This window comes from Myotis brandtii, unplaced genomic scaffold (assembly GCF_000412655.1).
Source record: "Myotis brandtii unplaced genomic scaffold, ASM41265v1 scaffold250, whole genome shotgun sequence".
NCBI classification, from domain to species: Eukaryota; Metazoa; Chordata; class Mammalia; order Chiroptera; family Vespertilionidae; genus Myotis; species Myotis brandtii.
Window position 1 is genome coordinate 4,609,496 of NW_005359478.1, and position 20,348 is coordinate 4,629,843.

At 43.9% G+C, this 20,348-nt stretch overlaps 1 protein-coding gene across 3 annotated transcripts in view; it reads left to right on the plus strand.

The window, feature by feature from the left end:
- Positions 1–20,348, plus strand: part of DNM3 (dynamin 3) — a 373,409-nt gene that overhangs the window by 93,168 nt on the left and 259,893 nt on the right. For all 3 annotated transcript variants that reach the window (XM_014540885.1, XM_014540883.1, XM_014540884.1), the window contains exons 5-10: positions 7,197–7,295; positions 8,085–8,245; positions 9,400–9,542; positions 12,644–12,779; positions 14,614–14,681; positions 18,285–18,423. In XM_014540885.1, the coding sequence (XP_014396371.1) occupies positions 7,197–7,295; positions 8,085–8,245; positions 9,400–9,542; positions 12,644–12,779; positions 14,614–14,681; positions 18,285–18,423 (746 nt within the window). The remainder of the gene's footprint in view (positions 1–7,196; positions 7,296–8,084; positions 8,246–9,399; positions 9,543–12,643; positions 12,780–14,613; positions 14,682–18,284; positions 18,424–20,348) is intronic.

The following is a 20,348-nucleotide window of genomic DNA, read 5'->3' on the forward strand; positions in this document are numbered from 1 at the left end:
CTCCACCCAAAAGGCATGGGGGAGAGAACTGGGTGTAAGTGACAGCAAGGAAGTGAGAAGCATTGTTTAGACCAGAGCAGGAGTGTGTTGGAGCAATTTGGTGACAACAGAGATGGTTCCAGATGGCACAGTGAGAGGACTGGCAGAATGGCCGCAAAGGGAGGAAGTGGGCAGTTTGCTGGAATGAAGGACAAGCTGTTCTGCTAAAATAACCAAGAAACATTTTCCAGAAACTTTGCCTTAATAAGAAATTACATAAATAAAAGCATACAACATAAAATTATATTGTAAAACAGGGCAGCCTAGCGTTTAATAGCATAAACTGGAGCCAAAATGCCTGGGTTTGAATCCTGGCTCCACTCTTTACTAGTTTCTGATCTTGGGCAACTGACTTAACTTTTCTGTGCCTCAGTTTCCTCATCTGTAAAATGGGGGTAATTGTAATTCCTTCCTTATAGGGTTGTTATGAAATGAGTTAATATCTGCAAAGTACTTAGAGAGTGTCTGGCAGTTTAAAAGTATGACATAAAATTAATTTGTTTCCTTGCTTAAAAAGTGGGTTTGTGGCTGTCAAGTTTCAGATATGCAGTTATTTTTTCCTGCAGAAATTCCTGTTAAAGAAGACTTTTAAAAAACCAATAGTTTTAGCAGTTTCAGGAAGCATAGAGCTATTAAACTTAAATACCTCCCTGTAAAGTTAACCCTTGCTTTCCACTTCCTGCCTGCCTGGCTTTGCTCAGGATTGCCAACATTATCATTTGCCCAAGGCTCCTTCCACATTTGTGTTGTCATCTTTATAAGCCAGGATGACGCACAGAGCCAACCCTTTCAGAAAGCAGTTTTAGTTCCTATGCGTGTGTGTGTGTGTGTGTGTGTGTGTGTGTGTGTGTGTGAGTGTGTAAACCATAGTTTCTTGTAATGGTGCTCATAGTGGCCCATATAATGCAAATCAGGTTCCCTATATAGTAGGTGCCAGCAGAGCCAATAGATTGAATGAGAAATTCTCGCTGGAGGAGGAGCCTTTCAGTTTCTCCTGTTCAGAAGAGGAGAGATGACCAGTGGATCTTGGATGTGGCTTGGGAGTGAAGGGAGACTTTTTTTAAAAAAAGAGAGAGAGCTGGTGTTATCTAGTACCAAGGTCACCAACTGGAACTCCGGGCAGTTTCCTTGCTGTTGCCAGCAGTGACCTGGATGACGTTCTGGGCCAGAACATTTTGTGGTCAGCAGTCAGCTGTCTGAAGTATCTGTCCAGGATTCCAAATAATTGCTGAGGGCTGTGTGTGCAGCATTCTTAGTTATTGTCTGCAGTAAAAACTCCTGCATGAGAAGGTAAGAGTGGGAAGGCCGTAATAGTCCCAGGCCCACAGCCAGGGACTCCTCCTTTCTCTCCTTTATCTTTCTTCTCCTCTCTTCTCTTCCTTCCACAAATATTAAATCATTTGCCTGGCCGGCGTAGCTCAGTGGTTGAGTGTCGATCTATGAACCAGGAGGTCACGGTTTGATTCCCTTTCAGGGCACATGCCTGGGTTGCGGACTCCATCCCCAATGTGGGCGTGCAGGAGGCAGCCGATCAATGTTTCTCTCTCATTATTTATGTTTCTATCTCTCTCCCTCTACCTTCTTCTCTGAAATCAATAAAAATATGTTTTAAAAACATCTTTCAAGCATTTTGCTAGACTCTGGGCATATATTGGTGAGCAAGATAGAGTCTCTGTTACCATAGCAACTGTAATTTTTATGTTTTCTATTAGTTAATATTTTACCTAGGATCACATGGAACAATATTACCTGACTTTGAAAATGAAAACTGTGCTATTCAGAATTTCTGGAAGTAACAAGGAAATAATGTTCATGGAAAACTTACGGGGAAAAAAACACCATGAAACTATTCCCATTCATCGCTGATTGCTTGCAGGAATAAAATATTCCATAATCTTTGCCAAGCAGAAAAAAGAACATTTACTTCACCCCCCCAAACCCAAAACAAAAAAAATGCATTAACTGAAGGACATCTAATTCCCTAAGTCTGTTTTTAATTTTTCTATATATACATGTTTACACTAGCTCTTCATTGATTTTTTTCTTTGCTGTTGTGTTAGAGTACAGTGTTCCAGATTACTTTTCTGGAAACTGCTAATGTGGTTCCTGGCTTGGTTTTGTCCCATTTCTTAATTAGGTGAAACAACACACTACTTGTAATTTAGTTGCATTCATCAATGGAAGAAATGGCAGTGTTCTTATAGGAAAACCACTGTGCTGACCACAAACACAGGTAACATGGTAGAATGGTCTCTTTCCTTTCTGAAATTTGTATTTCAATTCTTATCTGAACCTAAGAAAAATAAATAGGCTTGTTTTTTCGTTCATTTATTTATTTAATAATAAACATTTGTTGAGTTCCCACTCTGTTTGGCATCTATATGAATTGCTTAGAATATGCAGGTTCAATATTATTTTATTCTTGAAGAGATCCTGAGATGCTTATTGAGTGAGATAGACAAATAAGCAGATTCCTAAGAACTCTGATGTTTGTGTACACAGAGAGCTCTGGGGGCACGGAGGAATGACTCCACACGTACACTTGTGGGGGTCTGATTACGGACCTGCAGGACAGGCCTGAAAAGGATTTTGAAGATGGTAGGCGTTGACCAAGAAAAGAAGAGAAGGGAAGGCTATGTGGAGGTGAGGGGGATGGTGTTAGGAAGTGCGGAGGCAAAAATGCATGGTTACCTGGAGAACTGCATCTGGTTGTGTAATATTGTGAGCTCAGGATTGGAGCAGAGTGAGAGCAGTGATGGGAAACAAAGTTGGTGAGATCACAACTTTCACGTACTGAGTGGTTTTTATGCGCAAAGTACTTTACATATGTTGGTATTTAATTGTCTTTAATGAATAGACTATTTTTTAGAGCCATTTTAGGTTCACAGAATAACCCAGTGGAAGGTACAGAGAGTTCCTATCTACACCCTGTCCCCACACATGAACAGCCTCCCTTACTATTAACATCCCCCACTGGAGGGGTGCAAATGGACCTACACTGACACATCATTATCACTCAGAGTCCATAGTTTCCATTAGGGGTCACTTTTGGTGTTGTACGTTCAATGGGTTTTAACAGATGTATAAAGACATGTATCTATTGTAATCTCGTTTGGAATAGTTTCACTGCCCTAAAAACCCTCTGTGCTCTACTTTCCACTCCTGCCTCCCCTCCCCCTGGCAACCACAAATCTTTTTATTGCCTCCATAGTTTTGCCTTTCTCAGAATGTCATGTAGTTGGACTCCTATACTATATAGTCTTTTCAGATGGCTTCTTTCACTTAGTAATAACAGGCATTTAAGGTTCCTCTATGTCTTCTCATAGCCTGACAGCTCCTTTCTTTTTAGCATTGACTAATATTCCATTGTCTGGATGTGCCACAGTTAATTTATCCATTCACCCACTGGAGAACGTCTTGGTTGCTTCCAAGTTTTGGAAATTATAAGTAAGCTGCTGTAAACATCTGCATACAAGTTTTTTGTGGGCATGTTTTCAGGTCCTTCAGGTAAATACTAAAGAGTGTGATTACTGGGCCCCATGGTAAGACTATGTTTAGTTTTGTAAGAAACTGCCAAACCGTATTCCAAAGTGGCTGCTCCATTTTGCATTCCCATCAGCAACGAATGAGAGTTCCTGTGTTCCCACTTTCTCACCAGCATTTGGTGTTGTCAGTGTTATGGATTTTGGCCACTCTAGTAGGTGCGTAGTAATATTTCACTGTGGTTTTCATTTGCATTTCCCTGATGACATGTGGTCTAGAGCACCTTTTCAGATACATACCTGCCATCTGTATATCTTCTTTGGATAGGTGTCTTTCCAATCTTTCACCCATTTTTAAAATCAGGTTGTCTTCTCCCAGTGCCGGAAGCACGAGGGGATTTTTCTCAGATAATCACTGTGAGGATTTGGTTGAGCTCCTGGAGGCAAAACTAACAAAAGTATTGGTACCTATTATGACTGGGTCCCCCTGCAGTTTTCTACTCTGAGATTCTCCACACTGAACATTCAGCAATTCATCAATCACAGGTGTTCCTACCTGCGCCCGGGTTCCCTCAGAGTTTTCTGCTTCTGGGTTGTGAAATGTCTGTATATTAGTACATCTGTCTGTCTCTCCAAATTTGGGGGGCGATGCTTTATGACTCCATTTGTCTGATGAATCTAAGAAGGATTTGTTAATTTTTCAGTCTGTTCTGCTTTTGACTTATTGTGTGGACACAGTGGCAACTTCCAAGTTCCTCACTTGCTGGTTTGTCATTTTATTGATGAGTCAGAGTGAACATATGACTTATTCTTTTTAAAAAATATATATTTCAAATAAATATTCAAATAAATATTTACAAATATTTATAAATATTTTAAAAATATTTATTTCAGAGAGGAAGGGAGAGGGAGAGAGAGATAGAAACATCAAAGGTCTCATCAATGGTGAGAGAGAATTATTGATTGGCTGCCTCCTGCATGACTCCTACTGGGGATCAAGCCCTGACTGGAAATTGAACCATGACCTCTTGGTTCATAGGTTGACGCTCAATCACTGAGCCACGCTGGCTGTGCTATAATTTATTCTTCAAACAGGAGGTCCTTTAAGAGTTAAAGGGGATGCTGTTAAAAATTATTCCAGCCCTGGCTGTGTGGCTCAGTTAGTTGGGCATTGTCCAGTGCACTGAAAGGTTGCCAGTTCAATTCCAGGTTGTGGGCTCGATTACCAGTAGTGGGTGACTCTCACATCAGTTTTTTTTTCTCTCTCTCTCTCTCCCTTCCTTTCTCTCTAAAATTTAATGAAAAAAGAAAGAATAATTATTCCGGCATCAAATGTAAGCTGTGACGAATGGCTATGCTCTTGATGTGGTTGCACCTGATGAGGAAACTAATGTCTTGGAGCTAATAAGAGGCAGTGCTTGGGTCAGTGCTCTTGGCCTCTAGGCCAATGAAGAATCAGACCTTTGATGTGCGTTGGGTCTTTTCAAGGTCTTCATTAGAACTCATCAGCGCTCATCATTGTGGCTATTCTTTCCTGAAGAGAAACATAATTGAAACACTATCACACATTCCTTATTAGCTCTTAACTTATTTATATTTTCCTTTTAGTTGGAGGGCAAGAATTTTATTAAATTACTCTTTAGTTTACTTATTACTTTATCTAATTTCTTCTAATTCTGGGAGTTGTTCTCCATCCCAGAATTCTGGGCTCAAAAGAGCCATCTAATGAACTTGCCAAAGAACACAGATAATCACTTGTAGAATCTAGCGAAGAATTGGAAGGCAGAAAAATATAGTGATTAAAAATGGAAGTAGGTTGCCTGGGTTTCACGCCCTACAGGCTGTGAGCTTTTACACAGCGTATACTTCCTCTCCAAGTCCCCCTTTCCTCATCTGTGTAATTGAGGAAATAAGAGTACCTACTGCATAGAGTCATTTCAAGCCCTACATGAGGCGGGCTCATAATCAGGGCTCAATAATTGGTCTCTATTATTATTTTCATCTAAGTCTTCAGATTTCCAGTGAAGTGTTTGCAAAACATGCTGCCTTGGAAGCTCTCTGGCCATGGCTTTGAGGTCTGTCTGCAGTCTGGTAGCAGGACTTCATTGGTGATTTTAAGCTGCCTATTTGTACATCTAAACATGAAAAAGCCAGGGATCTCCTTGGGCACACCACCAAGCATAGACTCCTCTGCCTTCTTATAAATAAGGGAGCAGTAAAGAAAATGCTTTTAAAATTCAACTTTTATTTTTACTAATGTTCTAAATGTATGTCGCTTTAAAATATCAGTCCCAAAGGCTTGGAATCAAAGTATCAGTCCCTTCCCCATCCCTCCCATCTCTTGATTACTTATTTCCAGAGGCTTCCACTTTCAACCATTTTAGCTTTTTCTTTTTGCATTCACCTCCATACTTTTATGTGATCTTTTTATACTACTACTTCTGGATTTAAAAAAAATTTTAGATATTCTTTTTTAACTTTCTGCTGCAGAGAAGATTCAGCTGTTCTATATCCCTCTCCCATGCCCACATATACTTACACACACGCATACACTTAACCTTCACATTTCACTAATGAATATGTATGATTCTGAAATGTTATTCACAGCTAACCCAAGTGGTAAATGATTACATTTCCATGATGGTGTCTTTGAGATTTGATAGTTGATTCTCTGTTTGCATAATCTTCTGTATGTTTATCACTAATGCACCCTCAGCCTCACCTTCGGAAGTTGAAATCTCTTAATACCTTCAAAGTGATTAGGTATATTCTATGGATTCTGTTGTCATGAACCCAGTTATGAATAACTGGAATGAAGCAAAGGGAAGGCCAAATAGACACATGCCCAGTAAAGTCTGAGTGACTTTAGGGAAGGTACTTGTCTGTCAGTCACACCTGGGAGCAGGTCATTGGCCAGAGTAGGGGTGGCCACTGCAAGCATGGGAAAATTTGAGATACATAATCTTCTAAACAAAGGAGCTCTCTCTCTCTTGCTCTTGGTTCGTGCTCCTGGCTTGTGGAGCTCTCACACTCTGCATTTGCTCACATGGCCCAGACGGTGTGGACCCCACACACAATGGACTGATGGGCTGTAACTAGCTTAATGCTGTACTGGACCCAGCTCCAGAACTGGATCAATAATAAGCCTTGATTTTTAGTACAATCTCATCATTGGCCCATTATGTTTTTAAATAATGTCATTCATAAAAAAATTTAAGCATGCATGTTATGTGCGGAACCTGGGAGGAAAATTTAAATGTATAATTGCCATGGCACTCTCATCATTGGCCCATTCTGTTTTTAAATAATGTCATACATAAAAAAAATTTAAGCATGCATGTTATGTGAGGAACCTGGGAGGAAAATTTAAATGTATAATTGCCATGTATGCGAGATATAAAAATAAACTCATGAATTTAGAAGTATTTGGTGATACACTGTTTATTTTTTTCTCTGTTGAACAGAAAGTTATCTCATGGATGGGTGGTTTCACAACTCTCCTCCTCATCTCATTGGAGTCCCCCAGACTGGCCTGGGGTAGCAGTAGATTAGAGAGAGGAGCAGGAAAAGGACCAGGCATATGAGTGCTTTATGCTTAGCATGGGGAGAAATATGTCTCTACAATTTGTTCATTTCCTGCAGACTGTGCAATGTTGGGTTTGTTTGGTACTGCAGGTCTGAGAACCATTGGAGTCATCACCAAACTGGACCTTATGGATGAGGGAACGGATGCCCGGGACATTCTAGAGAATAAGCTGCTGCCTCTTCGCAGGGGTAATGTACTGTGTGCCTCCCAGGGATTCCTTTGATGTTGTGGTGGAGAAACGATGGGCAGGCCAGTGGGAGGCCTGGTTTTAATGCTGCCTCAGGTGTGAGGAATGGGTTTATGATTAGCTACACTTTTTATGGAATAGACACATGAAAAATCCACGGGGGAAAGTATTCCTTAATAGGAACAAGAAAACAGAAAAAGGGGGGTGTGGTTTGGAAGGAAGGGTATAAGTATTCAAAGACTGCATAAATATATACTGTCCTCTTCTAAGTCTGACTTACCTGCTATATGACAAAACTGCTAAGAAACATACTCTATTTTTTTAAAAAAAGTTTTTAAAAAAATTGATTTTAGAGAGGAAGGAAGAGTGAGAGATAGAAACATTGATAAAAGAGAATCATTGATCGGCTGCCTCCTGCACACCCCCTAATGGGGATCGAGCCCACAACCCAGGCATGTGCTTTGACTGGGAATCGAACCTGGGACCTCTTGGTTCATGGAATGCTCAACCACTGATACACACCGGCTGAGCAGAAACCTACTTTATTAAAATGCACAGAGCTTTTAAGGGTAAAGGACATTATTGTGTTAATGCTAAAATATTGCCATTAGCCAAATCAACCAGCCTTCGTTAAATACTGATGTCTCAAGTTGAGTTTTGAAAAGGGACCCATTCCTCGGGCCTTAATAATTTTGCCTTTTTTTATTCAGCCTCTTTGAGAGCCTTGGAATCTCCCCAAAATAAACAACAAAGAGTGCCCCAAACACCATAGGTGTGTGTTCTGTTTCAGGTTACGTGGGGGTGGTGAACAGAAGCCAGAAGGACATCGATGGGAAGAAGGACATCAAGGCCGCCATGCTGGCGGAGAGGAAATTTTTTCTCTCACACCCGGCTTACAGACATATTGCCGATCGGATGGGGACCCCGCACTTACAGAAGGTCCTTAATCAGGTAAAAACTAATGTGCTTTCAAGCAACAAGAACAATTAAGGAAATATGTAAGTGACTTTTGGAATTCATATTTCTTATTTTCATATTCATTTTTTCTTAACATAAGACATGCAGCTTAAATGATAGGAATTTTAAAAATGAATATAAATATTTAGAGCCACATTGTTACTATTCTCTAGAATAGAATCATCCACCTTAATATTATTGAAAGAACAGCGCTTAAAGCAGAAAGACATACTTATTGAGGAACAGTGGACCAGGGGTATACATTTTAGCACACATTTTTGTATGTAACCTGTTGAAGGCAGAAGCCAGGGACCCAGCACGGTTAGGCTGGGGCCTAGAGGTAGAGGCACGAGGAAGCACCTGTTTGGGCTGCAGAATGGAGAGGAGGTTCACAGCCGACAGGTACCTCCGAGCTCCACCAGGGTGGGGAGCCGTGTCTCCTGAGAACGTCAGGCACCCCACGTAGCTCTCCACTCCTTCATTTCCACCACATTGTAACTTAAGGTTTCTTTGGACAAGGTAAGTGATCTGATCATCGATCCCTGCCGGGTGTTGCTAGGCATCCTCATTGGTAACATCAGCTGCATTTGAACAGGCTACACCAGATGGCCCCTGCGAGTAACCCTGAGACATTTCGAGCATCGCCTCCAGCAGTGGAGGAGAGGGTCTGAGCTTCTTCTGACTACCTGTCTCTACATTCAGTCTCAACTGTGTGTATTATTCCTCCAGTGTTGAGCAATTAGAAAAACAGTGGAGCAAAGCATGGAGGCATGGAACAGACTGACATGCCTCAATGTGGGGTTGGGGGAACGAGAAGAGATAAACCAAAAAACTTACATACTTATATGCATAGCCCATAGACACGGGCAATAGGGTAGTAAAGACCTGGGGGGCTGGAGGAGGGGGAGTAAAGGGGGGGGAATGAGAGATATCTGTAATACTATCAACAATGTAGAGGCTGGGAGGAGGGGGAGTAAAGAGAGGGGGGGAATGAGAGATATCTGTAATACTATCAACAATTAAAAATATATTTAAAAAAAGAAAAACAGTGAAGGCCAAGTTTTTGTCTCCCGAGCTAATCTTCAACCTCACGAGCTAATCTTCAACCTGTCGTATGCGTGTGTGAGATTTTGTTTTGTTTTATTTAGCAACTCACCAACCACATTCGAGACACCCTGCCAAACTTCAGGAACAAACTGCAGGCCCAGATGCTGTCCATAGAACACGAAGTCGACGCCTACAAGAACTTCAAGCCCGAGGACCCCACCAGGAAGACCAAAGCCCTGCTGCAGTGAGCCCCTCTCCCTCCCTTGTCCCGCCGTACCGTCTCCCCCCTTGGCTTTTGCCTCAGTCTGTTATCCGTCATGCTGTTTTCTCGGCGTAACAGAAGCAGCAAGTCAAGTACATGAGGCTTTGTATAGATTATACAGCGAGCCTTGAATCTTTACATTTTCTTGAAGAATAATTGTTCTTACAAATTTAACCAGTTGTTCATCCCCATGCCCAATTTTATGGTGCTTTTATAATTGCATTCAGTAAATAGGTAGTACCGATATGATAGCTCAGCAGGGGTGTTTTTGCCCTTAGAATTAGAAGTGGGCAGAGCTTCTGTTGAAAGTGTCACCTGGATTGTCCACCTTCCCTCGGTGTCACTTGTACTTTTTTTCCCCAATCATTTCATGTGATCTGTGTATATGTTTCCCAGTGGAATGAGAACCAAGGATTCAATAGAAAAGTACATACACATTGAAATTTCTTTATCCTTGTCCTTAATGATTTTAATTAACCCTTTGAATATGCAAACATGAAAGCTGCCAAGTATCTTTTTATTCCTTCACGATCTTCCCATCTTATCCTTGGTTATTAGATTTATCCCTGTGGGGCCTGGGATAGGATGGCGGTGTTGTTAGAGAATGACCAGCTCCTTGTGTGTGTTACCCTGACTCCCTCTCCGGGTCCCTTCCAGCCTCATCTGTCCTTTTATCCCTGTTCTGTAACTTGCCTCAGGGCCCTCTCAACCAGAAGATACCCCCCCCCCCCCCCCCCCCCCCCCCCCCCCACTGCCCCATCCACCTTATATTCCAGGACATATGAAGTCCATTTCCAAAGACAATGCTCGCCATCTCTCTCTCTCTCTTTTTTTCCTTCTAAAGATTTTTAGAGAGAAGAAGGAAGAGGGAAGGGAAAGGGAAAGAGAAACATTGATGGGAGAGTGAAACATTGATTGGCTGCCTCCTACTCAGGCATGTGCCATGACCAGGAATCAAACCAGCAACTTTTTGGTGCACGAGACAATGCCCAACCAACTGAGCCATATGGGCCAGGGTGATGCTCGCCACCTCTTATTGGCCCCTTTCTCCCTCTGCGGTCTTGCAATCAAAATGTCCTCAATTTGGTTTAAAATGCTTAATATAATTCCTTTCTTTGTGGGGGGATTTCTAAATGCTCAAATTATTTAGGTAGCATTTTATGTGCTCATCTTATCCACTTAAAAATTATGAGATCATACAGAGGAAATTTTTTCTTGGATTCAGCTCTTTCCTAGTTCATTTTTTTCTTTTTATTCTTGGCTTTGGTTAAGCACCTATAAAAACTCTTCAAGTTACAGAGAAATGAAAGCTATTTCTGTGTAGGTCCTAGGTCATCATCTTTTATTTAAAAACTAGAGGCCTGGTGGACGAATTCATGTACATTGAAAGGAAATTAATTATAAGAAATATTGTAGAGGCTGGGGAGGTTGGCTGGCTTGGGGAGGGACCACAGGAGGGCTCCAGGGTGTGTCCAGCCCATCTTGCCCAGTCTCCATCGGCCAGACCCCAGCAGCAAGCTAACCTACCAGTTGGAGCATCTGCCCTCTGGTGGTCAGTGTGCGTCATAGCGACTGGTCTAGCAGTTGGACACTTAGCATATTAGGCTTTTATATATATAGATGTTTTTATTAATTCCAGAGAGGAAGGGAGAGGGAGAGAGAGAAACATCAATTATGAGAAAGAATCATTGATTGGCTGTCTTCCTATATGCCCCCTATTAGGGGTTGAGCCTGCAATCCAAGCATGTGCCCTTTCTGGGAATTGAACCATGACCTCCTGGTTCATAGATTGAACCTCAACCACTGAGCCACGCTGGCCAGGCTAGGTCATCATCTTAATATCCAACCAAAACTATTGTCCTTGTGAAGACTGGGTCTTGCCTCTGTGACTTCATTGGATTCAGATTACAGACTTTTCCACAGTTAGATTTTTCCCTGGTAGATGAGTGATTCAGTTCCTTCCCTTCTCTCCCTACCCTCTCTCCCTTTTTCCTTTCATTCCTCCCTTTCTGCCTGTCTTCCTTCCTCTCATCTCTGTATATTCTGCTTGGCATCTGGACCTGGGGATTTAACAGTGGATAAGATTTTTGGCCTCAAGAAGAGGCCACAGTAGAGCAGATGAAACAGACATGTAGGAAATTAATCTGATAAATGTGATATCTCTTGTAAGTATAAAATATTAATGGAGCCTAGATGAGGAAGCAGAAGTAGTTACATGGAGCAAAGGTGTGAGTTCACGGAGAAAGGGAATGTGAATGAGACTCTGAAGTAAGGGAGGAGTCTGTCCGGTGAGGATAGTGTGGACTTAGGTGTTTCGTATGCTGGCTGCAGTGGCAGGACAGGGAAAGAAGGGCAGGACACACATTTTCTAAACTTTCCCACTGTTTCAGCACGTATTATATATTTATACCCTTCTAGGTGTTTAAAGAATTCGATTAGCATTAGCATATGCGTGGATATAGCTATAGCTACATCAAATTATATTCTAGATTTCCTGGCTTAATAATTTGCAGTGACTTTTCATTTATCCATGATTTTGATAAAAGATGCTGCAAGTATTAGATGGTTTGGATTTCTTTCCTATTAGATTTTGAATTTGAAAGTAGTTCCAGCATGATAAAATTAGAGTTTCTAAATCCAGTCATTACCAATACACATGATCATTTTCTCTGATGCTGGGGGCGGGGAAGAGAGTTGCTTGGGAAGGGGACTCAGCTAGAGCCATTGGAACACCCGGTGTGATGTTGTAGGAGCTGTGGTTTGTTTGTTCTCTGTAAAGATTTATTGCTTATCTTGAATTCAAGTATTTTTAAATAGCATTCTATGACTGCAATGAAATGGACAGAATGCATTGAATGGCATAGATATTTAGAATACATTTTAATTAAATGTCTAAAATAAATTGAAAAAACGTGTATTTCAGATCATTACATTTTGAGTGCAAAGTGCAATGCTAACTCTGCCAGTAGGTGCCACTAAGAACACCAGGAAAAGGTTTCTAGGCAATAACCACAGTAAATTGAAATGAGAAATGCAGAGCCTGGTTACTTCAACTGGAATTAACTTCTCTCTCACAATTGCAGGATGGTTCAGCAATTTGCCGTGGACTTTGAGAAGAGAATTGAAGGCTCAGGGGATCAAGTAGATACCCTGGAGCTCTCAGGAGGTGCGAAAATCAATCGCATTTTCCATGAACGCTTTCCTTTTGAGATAGTAAAGGTTTGTACCAAACGTTGCTTTCCCCCGTTGGTTTCACTTCATTTTCATATTCTGTTCTGCATAACTTCATAAAATGTTACGGGGGTGGTATGGGACTAAGGTAGTTCTTGGAACGAAAGCCTTCATAATTAGGTAATGAAATTTAGGAGAGAAATAATTTCTTACTGATGGCCCCAATTTTATTCAATGAGATTTCAAATTATTTCAACATATACTAATTGAGTCCCTATGATGTCGATTTATTGTCTAATTAATTTAAACATATTTCTTGAGCACCTATTCTAGGTGCCAGTGATTGGGACAGAGACACTGTCTGGTGGGGGAAATAGACAAAGTTAAAGAGATCTCAAGTATGATAATGTAAGAGAGAGAAAGAAAGAGGGTGGGGGAGCCACTTTTGATAGCACATTCAGGCAAGGTGTCTCTGAGTAGGGGACATTGAAAACATGAACACAATGGTGTGAAGAGGTCAGCTGTGAAGATGGGGAGGAGGGGAGAGGGTCGTTCAAGATAGGCAGCCCAGGACAAGGCCCTAAAGCAGGCATCTGCAGCAGGTAAAGAGCAGATGGGGCTGACCAAGAGAAGGGCATATGAAATGAATTCAGAGGAAGAAAGTGCCCAGTTAGGATGGATTTGTGACTTGGGACGTAGGGTCCACAGGGCTCGGACTGAATCTGGGGGATGCAAGAAAGAGAACATTCAAGGTGACTCCCGAGGTTTCGGCTTGCACAGCTGCGCAGGTTACTGCCCATGAGATGAGGAAAACAGAGGCAAAGCCGAGCTTGTGTGTAAGCATGAATCCTGTTACGGGCAAGGCACTCGGGAGGCAGCTAAGTGGTTCAGGGACTAGGCTACTTGCCCCTCGTACAGAGGCGGGTGCTTATGTCTTGGTGTGGGAGGCAGATGGGTAAACAGAGCGTTTCATTAAAATGTGCTAAGGACAGTGGTAAACTTCAGCACAGGGTGCTATGGAAACACAGCCCACAGACAGGAATCCCTGCCCAGAGCCTCAGGAGCCTGGCCTTCAGCGGAGTTTGGAAGGATGAGCAGCTAGTTAAGCAGGAGGAGGTGAGGGAGGGGAAGAGTTTTCCAGACAGAAAGGGAGGCCTGGTGAAGGCTGAGCTGTGCAGCCATGGGGTGTGGGGAGGGAACAAAGCAATTCATTGTTGTGTGGCACCAAGTGCAGGGGAAATGGACAGACAGTGAGGCTGGAGAGGCCAGATCTCAGGAGTCAGGCGGAACCACATGCTCTCTGGATGCCCTTCCAGGTCTAAGCTCCATGCTGCTCTGATCGTACTTCCCCATCCATCCCAGGTTGAGTCCCTAGACCTTCTGGGAAATTCTCATACAGCAATCTGTCTGTGTTGGATTGGCAAAATATTATGTATTTCCTCTGACAAAGAGGCCTTGAGCTCCGGTGGTTAAAATGGCCATCTCAGCACAGCCGGACCGCTATTGCACGTCCGGTGACACCCTTACTCGTGTATTTGTCTGTGAGGACATTTCCTACATTTAGCAAGAGAATGAAAAATTATAGATTTCAAATGAGTGGCCAGATTTATGTCCAGAAGGCACCTTTGATACACGGCACTCCTATCTGAAACGGAGTTAAAATCAGCTGCACTAGAAATAAAACTCCCAGAAACCCCTCATGTTCTCTGTTGCCTTGAACTTTATATAAACAGATGTTTTGACCATCTGGGTTTAAGTTAGGGAAGACATGAGCATCCACTTATTAACAGTGAAGTCAAGCTATTCTCATTCTTTAATATTCAATAGTATTATTAGTCAACGGAATTAAGTGTCCTAACTGTGGCTCATCCTGCATCTGCAGATGGAGTTCAACGAGAAGGAATTGCGCAGAGAAATAAGCTACGCAATCAAAAACATACATGGTATCAGGCAAGTGATTCCCATTTTCCCTGTCCTTCACTCCGGCTACTAGAAGAAGAAGAAGGTTTATAAACGGCTAGCAAAGTAGCCTTTTCACCATCTGAGCCAAGCAGAGCACGGAGGTGGGAGGAAGAAGTAGGAAATCCTGGTTTGGGTTCAATGGTTAATTCCCGGGATCGTCATTCTCGGTCTTTTTCAATTAGAAAAACAGAAACACGTCTGCACTCCCAGCCCTGCGAGCTCGAGCCGGGACCCTTGTTCTCCAGAGCCTTCCTCGCAGGGAGGGAGGCCTGACGTGCTCATAAGTCATCGTTACTTACCCGGAGACAGGGCGGATTGCTTTTGGCTGGAGTTGTGGAGCAAGATTGGGAAAGATTAATGAAGGTGGTAACTTTTGAGTCGAACCTTGTCTGTTTAGAGGACAGGAATGATTTCAGTTGGCAAAGGGGTGCTGTGTGTGTGTGTCTGTATCTGTGTGATGTCTCTCTCTCTCTCTCTCTCTCTCTCTCTCTCTCTGTGTGTGTGTGTGTGTGTGTGTGGATGGGGTAGGGAGCAATGCAATGAGAATGAGAGGCTGGAGCGTGTTGGGGCTGGAGGATGAAAGGGCTTGAAGTGCCAGGACCAGTGCCAGGCAGAGGTGGTGCCATGCAGCCCACGGAGCCGGGGGTCGCACACGTTGACTGCAGTTAGGAACATAGACCGGAGAGCAGAGGACGGGAGGCTGGGAGAGGCCCTGGTGCCCGAACTTACCCTTGTATAACGTGCATTTACTTTCTTTAAAGAACTTAGAGGGAAAAACACAATTTAAAACACATTGCTTGAGTTCATGTCCGGAAGGCTAAACAAAATGTAAGGGAGCATATGTTAAACTGAGATGTCCTGAAGTCAGGCTGATAAAACTTAGGTTGCCCACTTCGTGGATTATCCTATAGGCGGGAAGCGCCCCCTGTCTATAGGCAGTGGTATCTCAGCTTTAACAGAGCGTGCTGTGTGCATCCACGTGCAGTGTGTCCACATGCCGAGCATCCACGGCCTCTGCGCCCACATGCCCTACGTGCACGTGCCCTGCGCCCACGTGCTCTGCATACACGTGCTCTGCACCTACTGCCCTGCATCCATGTGCCCTGCGCCCACGTGCTCTGCATACACGTGCTCTGCGCCTACTGCCCTGCATCCGTGTGCCCTGCGCCCACGTGCTCTGCATACACGTGCTCTGCACCTACTGCCCTGCATCCATGTGCCCTGCGCCCACGTGCTCTGCATACACGTGCTCTGCACCTACTGCCCTGCATCCATGTGCCCTGCGCCCACGTGCTCTGCATACACGTGCTCTGCGCCTACAGCCCTGCGCCCACGTCCCCTGCGCCCACGTGCTCTGCATACACGTGCTCTGCGCCTACAGCCCTGCATCGATGTGCCCTGGGCCCACGTGCCCTGCGCCCACAAGCCCTGCCCACGCAGGGCCAAGTGGAGACTCCTTGGGGAACAGAACCTGAGAGGGCAAAGCCTGACCGTGAGTGTGAATGTGATGAGTGATTTTCCAAAGGAGTTGTGACATTTGAATTAGCTATTGTTTTAAAATGGAGACGGTCTCTGCAAGTCTCAAATAGTGTGAGTACATAGCGCTCACCGAGTGAGAAAGGGGAACATCTATAACCAAACCCGGTCCCTCTCGCCTCCGCGCGCTAGGTCCCTGTCCGCGCTGGCCCTCTCCTGCCTTCCTGAGAGCATCTGCGGTGGAGCTGGGCCCTGCTCCTTAGCGGGCGAAGGTCGTGTTTCAGCATGTCTGTCAGGTCACAGATTTGGGGTCACAAAATATTTTTACTTAGCACTTCACTTGGCTTTTAAAACTCCTTATGAGTAACATTTTTGTGGACTGTAACTGCCAAAGCTCAGCGACTCCGTGATGTAGATTTCCAATGTCAGTGCGCGGCCACAGAAGAGACTGGTGGTTGTGATTATTCTGGAGTTAGTTTGCCTAGAAAATGGCGCTGGCCTGTACCTGAGACATCCTAACGGCATGCCTACCTAGGCCCTAAAGTACACGTGTGAAAAGCGTTGTGCCCAGTGGATTCTGTTGGATGTTCCAATAGCAGAAACCTCCCTTGCCCACTGAGGACGGGATGGCTCCTTCTCCGCCTGTACATGCTGAGAACCAGCGATGAGCAAGCGTGGGAGACAGTCCTTGTGGGACGAACACAGTGCGATCGTGACACTTCCTACCGGTGTAGCCAGGGGACTCAGCATGTGCCCCGATCCCTGCTGAGAGGTGTTGGGGTTCAGAGGGGGAAGGCCCGGCGGGCAGTAGGACCCTGGCAGTAGGACTGGGGCAGGCGCTGTAGGACGTGGTCTCATGACCCGGGCTGTGCAGTGCGGGCGGGATGTGGACGCGCTCAAATTGTGGGGATTGCGAAGCGACCGTCACAAGACGAAGGCAGAGACCTAAACTGAGCGTGTGAGTGTGTTTGTGCAAAGGCAGAGGGCCCCATGTGGTGGGAACATAGGGTGCACGGGAGGCTGGAGGAAAATAAAAGGAAGGGTAGGGTCAGATGGGGAAATTTTTTATGTCAGACTGAGCAGTGTGGATTTTATCCCATATCCGAGGTGGAGAATTACAGTTCCAATCTGGTGTGATCGCTACAGTTAGAAATAGAGGTGAACAGAGAGTAGATGATTAGGAGGGATGGAGAGTAAAGCTGGTTAAGGGAGCGTTAAAAGCAATTTCCCGAAGGAGACATCATAGAGTTGAGTGTTGCAGGGAGAGGCGTTAAGGCAGGAGAGGTGAGAAGAGGAAGGGACGAGGGTTTAGGAACAGGGAGTCAAGAGCTGCCGGTCTTTGAGGATGGCCGGTGCTCAGGGTCCAGGTTCCCTCATGGACTCTTTGTTTAAATATGAATAAGCACTTTCTATGAAACACACACACATCTGCTTTCCCGGACTCCTGCACAGCACAAGGAAAGCATTGTTCCGATACCAATTTGAATGGACTCTAGCCAAATGAAAAAGGCACTTGCTATTTCGTTGTTGTTGTGTTTTTTTTTTTTTTATTGTTTGTAAACTCACCATTTCAACATCCTGGGTCCCAGGTTAGTTCTACTTAACTGCTTTCTTTTTCCTCCAGTTCCCCTCCCACCTCAGACTGGGACCCACTGCACTCACTATAGCGAAATTTCTCAGTAGTGTCAACTGTCTCAGGGCTCAAAAATGAGGACCGTTTCCTGCTTCATGGAGGGCAAGAGAGGATTGCCTTTGGAGTACTTTAGAAAGAGAAATGTCAATTTAGAACATTTCCATTGTAACATTCCTTTAAAAAGCTGTGAGACTGTGAAATGAGACAAATTAATGAGAAGGCCAGATGATATGCCATATAAACACTTTGGGATCTATTTTTAGGTAATGTTAATCATCTATAGAACAGAATGTATTATGAAATATTAGTATTAAAGTTATTACAAATGATACTGTGGCTAGAATAAATCACTCTGTAACTTTTAAACTAGGTATTCATGCTTTCTTTAAGTGGCCTGTCAATCAAAACATTTTCAAATGAGTACTGGATATTATTACTCATTTAAAAAAAATCTAACATGCGGCTCTCTTTCTCACACTCAGGACAGGGCTGTTTACTCCAGACATGGCGTTTGAAGCAATAGTCAAAAAACAAATTGTGAAGCTGAAAGGGCCTTCCTTGAAGAGTGTAGATCTGGTAATGCAAGAATTAATCAACACCGTCAAGAAGTGTACCAAAAAAGTAAGCTTGAATTACTGACCTTTCCAACAAGTTTCTGTTTGGTTTACCCATCTCTCCCACCCTGAGGCATGCCTCTCTTTGCCTGACTCCCTCCCCTCTTTTGTTAGAGAAGGTGGTGTGTTTGCTCAAGGGGAAGGTTGTGAAAAGTACTGAGTGGGACTTGATCTCCTGGTAGACGGCATATTGTCTTCTATCATCCATTCCACATAGGTTGCTTAAGCAGGTCAACATCACTTTGGAAGAACAAGGTGTATGTCCTAAACTAATTTTCCTTTGGTGTATACCATAGATGAGGGTAATTGTTAGGGGAAGGGAATCATTGATATTGTGAAGGGAATTAAGGAAAGTTTCCTAAATTTACATGAATTCCACTTGAACCTGGACATTCTGGGAAGGGGCAGAGTGGTCTAAGAGCTTAGCCTTGGGAACCTTGATTCAAATCTTGGCTTTGCTACTCACCTCTGTGTGACCTTGGATCCCTAGAGGTTTATAATTTCTCTGAAATGGGGATGATGAGAGTAAAATACAATACTACCTTAGTGCAGATTAAACAAGGTGATGCCTGAGAACCATGGGCCCTTAATGCATTAACTACAGTAACTGCTCAGTCAATGGTGGCTAATCTATTAATGGCCATTACTACCTATAACACCTATTGAACCGGGGGACTCCTCACTGAGGAACTTGGCAGAAGTGTGCTGGATTCCACCCATTCCATGGGGACGGGAAAGGAGGGCCCTGTACTGGAAAATGCAGGAAGGAGGTGAGTGATGTTTGGGGTGGGTAGACCTAGCCCCATTACCATTAACACTGGTACTTTGATCATTTCTTGAAAGAATAGATACTTCTAGTTTGTTAGTTTTGTTGCTTTCCCCTTTCTCTATGGTACTATGAGTAACCTCTCTGGAAACCAATGGGGAGCAGAAGAAAGAATGAGAGAGACAGATAATGTGACTGAAGATGAATTTTGGTCCCCAGTGACTGGCAGAACAACTCAGATGAAGAATAGACATAAGTGGTGAAAGAGGAAAGCAGGCTGAAGTCCTAGACATCAGTGCAAAAAAAAAGCAAAGGCATTCCATGACCAGTGTGGGGTCCAGAAGAGGCTCCGGAACTGCAGACCGGCTCCAGGCCTCTTCCAGTTCTTCCACCAGGTTCCTTCCAGCCTAGTCTCTGTTCTCCAGAGTAAGCCATGGAAGCAAAGGGATTGAGGAAAGGGAAAGCATGCACCTGGGGGAGAAAAAACAGTCTATACCAGCTCTCCATTTGGGAACCTGAAGCCAGTCAATAAATAATACTCCCCGTCCCCTGTCCTTGCCTACCCCTCAAAATGCACGTAGTCTTGTCTTCTGACGAGTTAAAGCTCTCTTCATTGGCCTCCTCTTCACTGACTTAGGGAGTTAACTGATCCTGTGTTCTCCATCAGCCACCCAGCCTGTCTCCCTCGGCACAGAGGTCTTCAGCCAAAGGCTCCCCCAGGTGCCCAGGCAATGCTGCCCCACCAGCTAAGCTGGCCTCTTTCTGAGGGCCCCTTGTGTTGCGGCCATCCTCAAAGCTGTTTTTAGCTAGTTGTAGTTCTTATATAAACTATGTAGTTTAAATGAAGAGTCAATAAAGTGATCAGGTGCAGAAAAAAACCGAGTTTTGTTCCTCTGAAAACTCAGCTTTGGAGAAACTTGATAAAAGATTAGCTACGTAAGCTTTGCCATCACCCGGGTCTAGGTGGGACAAAGTTAAAAGACATGGGGGAGTCATACAAACCTAGATGGGCTCTGCGTTCAGCTTCTCCCTCCACTTTGAAGAAAGCAAACTTGTAGATTACGGATGTGGTTTATGGGAGACAGAAGACGCATAGCTCCTCTCAGCAGATCCATATGCTGGGAACGGGCCTTGGCCTTACATCAGAAGGTTGGCACATGTGTGCA